This window comes from Manacus vitellinus, unplaced genomic scaffold (assembly GCF_001715985.3).
Source record: "Manacus vitellinus isolate BGI_N305 unplaced genomic scaffold, ASM171598v3 scaffold_83_pilon, whole genome shotgun sequence".
NCBI lineage: Eukaryota > Metazoa > Chordata > Aves > Passeriformes > Pipridae > Manacus > Manacus vitellinus.
This window is the reverse complement of record NW_021940836.1, coordinates 46-5,319: the sequence shown is the minus strand read 5'-3', so window position 1 is coordinate 5,319 and position 5,274 is coordinate 46. Positions and strand designations below refer to the sequence as shown.

The 5,274-nt window shown below is 46.4% G+C and overlaps 1 protein-coding gene across 1 annotated transcript; it reads left to right on the top strand.

The window, feature by feature from the left end:
• Positions 1 to 1,199: 1,199 nt before the first annotated feature.
• LOC108640048 (trypsin I-P1-like) lies at positions 1,200 to 4,402 on the top strand. The gene is made up of 5 exons (XM_018074589.3): positions 1,200 to 1,239; positions 1,917 to 2,085; positions 2,687 to 2,940; positions 3,706 to 3,842; positions 4,253 to 4,402. Exons 1-5 carry the CDS (start codon positions 1,200 to 1,202, stop codon positions 4,400 to 4,402), a joined length of 750 nt encoding a protein of 249 aa, XP_017930078.1.
• Positions 4,403 to 5,274: the final 872 nt, after the last annotated feature.

Genomic DNA, 5,274 nt, shown 5'->3' with positions numbered 1-5,274 from the left:
AACAAAATCCATGCAGCCCCATAGAAAAGTTGCTGGCCTTGGACACGTGCTTTAGCCTAAAGGAAAACTTCATCTGGACAGTGTCACTTTGGGTGTCAGTCCTCCAGGGCTCTCAAAACGTGGATCATGGAATGGAGTAGAAAGAGTATTCCTTTTTAGTCTCTCCTGCTATTCAAGAATCTCAAAAAATGTGGCTTCTGTTTAATGTCTCTTGAGAGTATCCCACATCTTTCAGGAGCTAACATGATGAAGTTGGCAGCTGCATGGAAAATGAAAAGGATTTTTCATCAAATGCATTAAGCTTTAGCAAACTTTGCATCATGACAGAAATCCTCCACCTTCCCAAGAAGGATTTCAGAAGAGCTCGCTACTTGTGTTCCCAGTATTATTTTTCATACCCATTACATTCATAAACATCAGCATGGCCCCGAAATTCTTCTGTGGTAAAAATGAGTCTCTGTAGAACACTCCAAAGATGAATAAAAAGCAGGCCTTGGTACTTTGGCAGGTATTTTCTTAGCGATTAGGAGAGAGAAATTAGGAAAGGTGAGCATTCCCACAGATGAAGTATATAACTTGGGAAGTGGTGGATGACACAAAATAGTTTTCGTCATACTCCCTTTGGAAATTACTTGTGAGGAATTTTAGTTAGGAAATCACTGTTTTCTATATGACAAAACACACAGACACTATTCAAGGAAAGGGATAAACTTAACAAAGTTAACCAGTGGTTTGTTGGCTTTCCCCTGTCTCCCCAAAGAAATGCATTGTATCTTTCTGTCCACTACCTACAAAATTCAGCTTCCGGTGAAAATATGCATTTCTAAGAAAGACATCATCAGCACAGAGGAATCTCAAAGGGGTTTGAGACTTCTTCTCAACAGGTGCTGAGTTTAAGAATGAGGCAGACAAACAACTAGGCATCTACCAAAGCCAAAATGTATTTTTAAATTGAAGGCTGCCCTCTGGAATAACTTAAAATAGCTCTCTGTCTTAAGAGAGGTTTATGATGAACAGATATATTATTTGTACTTTCTACTAGGGCCTGTTAATGCCCACGTTTGGATCTCCAAATTTTCCACTGTGTACTTTTTGTCTGGAGAAAACCTTGGACTAGAGATAAGGCCATATCCAAAAATGTATTTCTAGCAGCTCCTGCTTCCAGTCAACCTGTCTGGGCTTGAGGCTGAATCAAGACCATGAAGTGCCTGCTGTTTCTCGCCTTTATTGGGGCGGCTGGTGAGTATGTTTCTTACTTCTATTTCTGTAATGTAAAAGGAAGCTGATTTTCTGAGCAAAATGGCAAGGTAGCCTGTTGTGGGAAAGCCACACCTCGTTTCAACTTGCCGAAGTTTCAAGGCAGAGTCCTGCAACTTCTGTCTTCTGTTTGCAATTGCTTGTGTCAAAGCATGGGGAATGAACACCTTCATAGGGGTTCCTGACCCAGCAACACAGGAATGTGTCCATAGCTCAAGAAAAAGACTCCCTCTCTCTTAAGAAACACACAGATAACAGTTCTGGCCCAGGAAGCCCTAAAGCAGCTGTACAATTTTAGACTCTGGGCAAGCGCTTGCTCCAAGGAAATGGCACCGTGGACTTGTTTTGTACTTTTGTGTTCAGTCCACTCTTGACCATTTCTGCAGACAGGATCCTGGGGAAGACACACCTTTCCTCCGATCCATCAAGCAAATTTCTATGTTCTTCTGTTCACTCAGGGAGTAGCTGGACATGCTTTAGTTGTGGACTCGTGAGACACCAGACTAAGCCTGATCACCTTATTGGAGGGTGCAGCAAGTGAATGTCCATTGCACTTGCTCACCACTGCTACCCTGAGTTTTATAGAAGCACAACCTCCAAGTGGGGTGCACAAGGTACCTTAGGCCAGGTGTTGACATGTGGCACTTCTTATCTCCCAGTTGCCTTCCCCACCATCGCTGAGGATGATGACGACAAGATCGTGGGAGGTTACACCTGTGCAGAGAACTCTGTTCCCTATCAGGTGTCCCTGAATTCCGGATATCACTTCTGTGGAGGTTCCCTCATCAGCAGCCAGTGGGTCCTGTCAGCTGCTCACTGCTACAAATAGTGAGTGGAAAAATTTACATTCTTCTCCAACTGACTTCTCTCTTCCAGCTCACTTCTAGCAGGAATTCAGAGTTATGAGATACAAATAGGGAAGTGGCTCTGTTGTGACCTGAGACAGCCAAGGGATGGATGGCTCATTCAGGAAGGTGGGCTGAGGCACCCAAAAGGGTTTTTTCCTTCTGCAAATGTTTCTGTCAACGCACTTTCTGAAATGACAATGGAATAATCGAGAAACAAGTTACGGGATATGATTTCTTGTCCATTCCATGAATCCAGCTAAAGCAGGGTCACTGCAGAACAGGAAGAGCAATGAGGTCCGGCTGATGAAGGTTTGCCTTATTCCAGAATGTTTCTATAAATCACTGCAATATATTCCACTGCCATCTATACATAACCCTACAGAAATCCACCACCCCTACTGGGAGTGGGTAAAGATCTCAGCGTGGATTCTCTTGGCTTATGCAGGACAAGAAAGATAACCCACCCAAAAGAGCTAGTGGGGCAGCGATGTAGAAGCAAGGGCATCAAGTGACAGAGAGGTTTCTCTTAAGCTGTACAAGGGTAGCAGAAAAGTACATGCCGTGCCTTCTCTTTTTTGCAGTCGCATCCAAGTGCAGCTCGGGAAAAATAACCTGGCCCTGACAGAATCAACACAGCTGTTTATTAACTCAGCTAAAGTCATCCGCCACTCTGGCTACAGCGCCTATACCCTGAACAATGACATCATGCTCATCAAGCTTGCCACCCCAGCCCAGCTCAGCAAGGCTATCCAAACAGTTCCTCTGCCCACCAGCTGTGTGGCCGCTGGCACCACTTGCCTGATCTCCGGCTGGGGCAACACACTCAGCAGTGGCAGTGAGTACTCTGTGGGAATGTACAGCCCCCTGGGGGCCTGCGAGACTCTCAAAGACCTCACCATTAATTCCAAACAGGGCAGGGTAAAGCACAGAGAAGTGCTGTGCAACAGGGCTTTTGGAGTGATGGGTCAGGGAACGACAGTAACCGTTTGACTGCAGTGATGCAAGCCTTTGCAAGGTCCTTCCTCTCATTCTGTGTTATGAACACGGGATCACTGAAGCCACCCATGCACTGTTTACCAGCACGTTCACAGAGCCATTAATTTTGTGGCCCGGTGCTCTCAGCTGTGCCATGCCAAGCACTAGCAATGTAACTATTGTCAGTTCTCTGAGAACAAGGGCAAAGTCTGGGATTGGGGATCTACAATTCCTACTAGACACCTCCCGTCTCTTATACCGGTGGATAGTGACTGATATCTAATCCACTGATGACATCTAAACCTGCACCAGAGGAGAGGATCGTTGTCCTGAGGGTCAGCCTGCTTCCACCGTATGTGCCACAAGAGTGGCTCCACACTTGCCAACTAGTGATTTTCTAGGTACCAGAGAAATTAAGGTGGCTGCAGTGTAGAATGGTGGGCCTATAGGTAGAGTCTGTTCCATGTAAACAGAAGGAATCCATGCTGTGGTTACTGTTCAGATGAAGAGGGACAACTGCTGGAATAGGATGTCCAGTGACTACTTGCCTGTTAAAAAAGAACTTCTCTGGGCCATGAAAGGAACTCAGCGATGTCATCAACCATCTCTCCTTGTTTTCTTGTAGGTAACTATCCAGATGAGCTGCAGTGCCTGAAGGCTCCAGTGCTGTCTGCCACAGACTGCCAGAATGCCTACCCTGGTGAGATCACAGACAACATGATGTGTGTAGGATTCTTGGAGGGAGGAAAAGATTCCTGCCAGGTAAATCCTCTGCCTCTCCTGTCCCATTTGCTTCTCTCCTGCCTTTTCCCAGCCAAAGAGGCCTTCATGTCACACAATCAGCTCTACTCCCTGCCCTGGCACATCTGAATTTTTGAATGACACCAGAGGTTTAGGGCACGCATATCCTAAGCATCTGACAAGGACGACATCCAGCAAAACCAGGCAGCTTCTTCATCCTTAGCTGTGGTGCCCTTGGAGCTCAAGTCAGGCATGCTAGCATCAGGGGGAGAGTGCTCATCAGAAATGTAGAACTACCTTCTACCTTTGCAGAATTTCTGTCTAGAGTAAGCCTGACAGAGGTTCCTTAAATGTCAGGGATTTCAGGCATATCTGGCTCACTGCTCAGGCTGATGCCATTGGCTGACTATCCATATCCTTTGTGTGCACAGGGAGATTCCGGCGGTCCCGTGGTCTGCAACGGAGAGCTCCAGGGCATTGTTTCCTGGGGCATTGGATGTGCCCAGAAAGGCTACCCTGGAGTTTACACCAAGGTCTGCAATTACGTCTCCTGGATCCAATCCACTATAGCCGCCAACTGAGACCCTCTCACTCAATGTGACCTGCTTTTTCTCATCATCCTTTCCTCCCTTTGGGTCTGGACAAACAAACACCATGAAAAATTAATAAAGACTTTCAGGCACCCCTACTTTGTGCACTGTTTCTCTGGGAACTTCCCTCGGCTGCGATAAGGAGGACAGAGGCAGGAACGTCACTCTGGGCAAAGTAGTTAATAGTTGTAGTGCCCCTCAAGTGGTAGCATCTTGGAACACTTTGCAGACTATCTTCAGGAGTCTTTCAGTTAGTTACTTGCAGTTGTTTCTGGAGCCTTCCATTTATGTCAGTTTCTACACATTTCTCCTTTCCAAAAGGAAAATTCAGGCCTCTGCCTCCTCCATGTGTAGCTCTCCACTCCCTTCAGCATGAGACCTAGGTACTCTGGGTTTGTGGAGAACCACAGATGACAAACTGAGGCTAGAGATATTGATCACGCACAGCAGAGTAACTAGAGATGTTGATTACAGACGGCAGAGTAACTTGAAGAGATTGAGGATGGTTGATGCACAATTTCTACATTTGAATTTGTTGGGAACCATGTGGGAGTCACAAGCTTGCAAACCACAACTCCAGCTGCCTAGGACATGAGGTTATCAAGATCACAGACCTCCAGGCAGAGGTAACACAGGCATTAACTTGGGCTACCTTAATTTGACTACAGTAATTACCTGTAGCCAAATACATAGGCTGTCTCCCCAGCTGCCCTGTATTGGTAAACAGTGAGGTCTGTGGCTTAAAGGGATGAAGGAAGCAACAGGAGCTAAACTGTCAGTTGTCCCTGCCTGCAGCAGGAGACATCCCAGGTTAGTTATGGAATGGTCCTGGTGACCAGGACAATGACCAGGAGGAAGTCCAG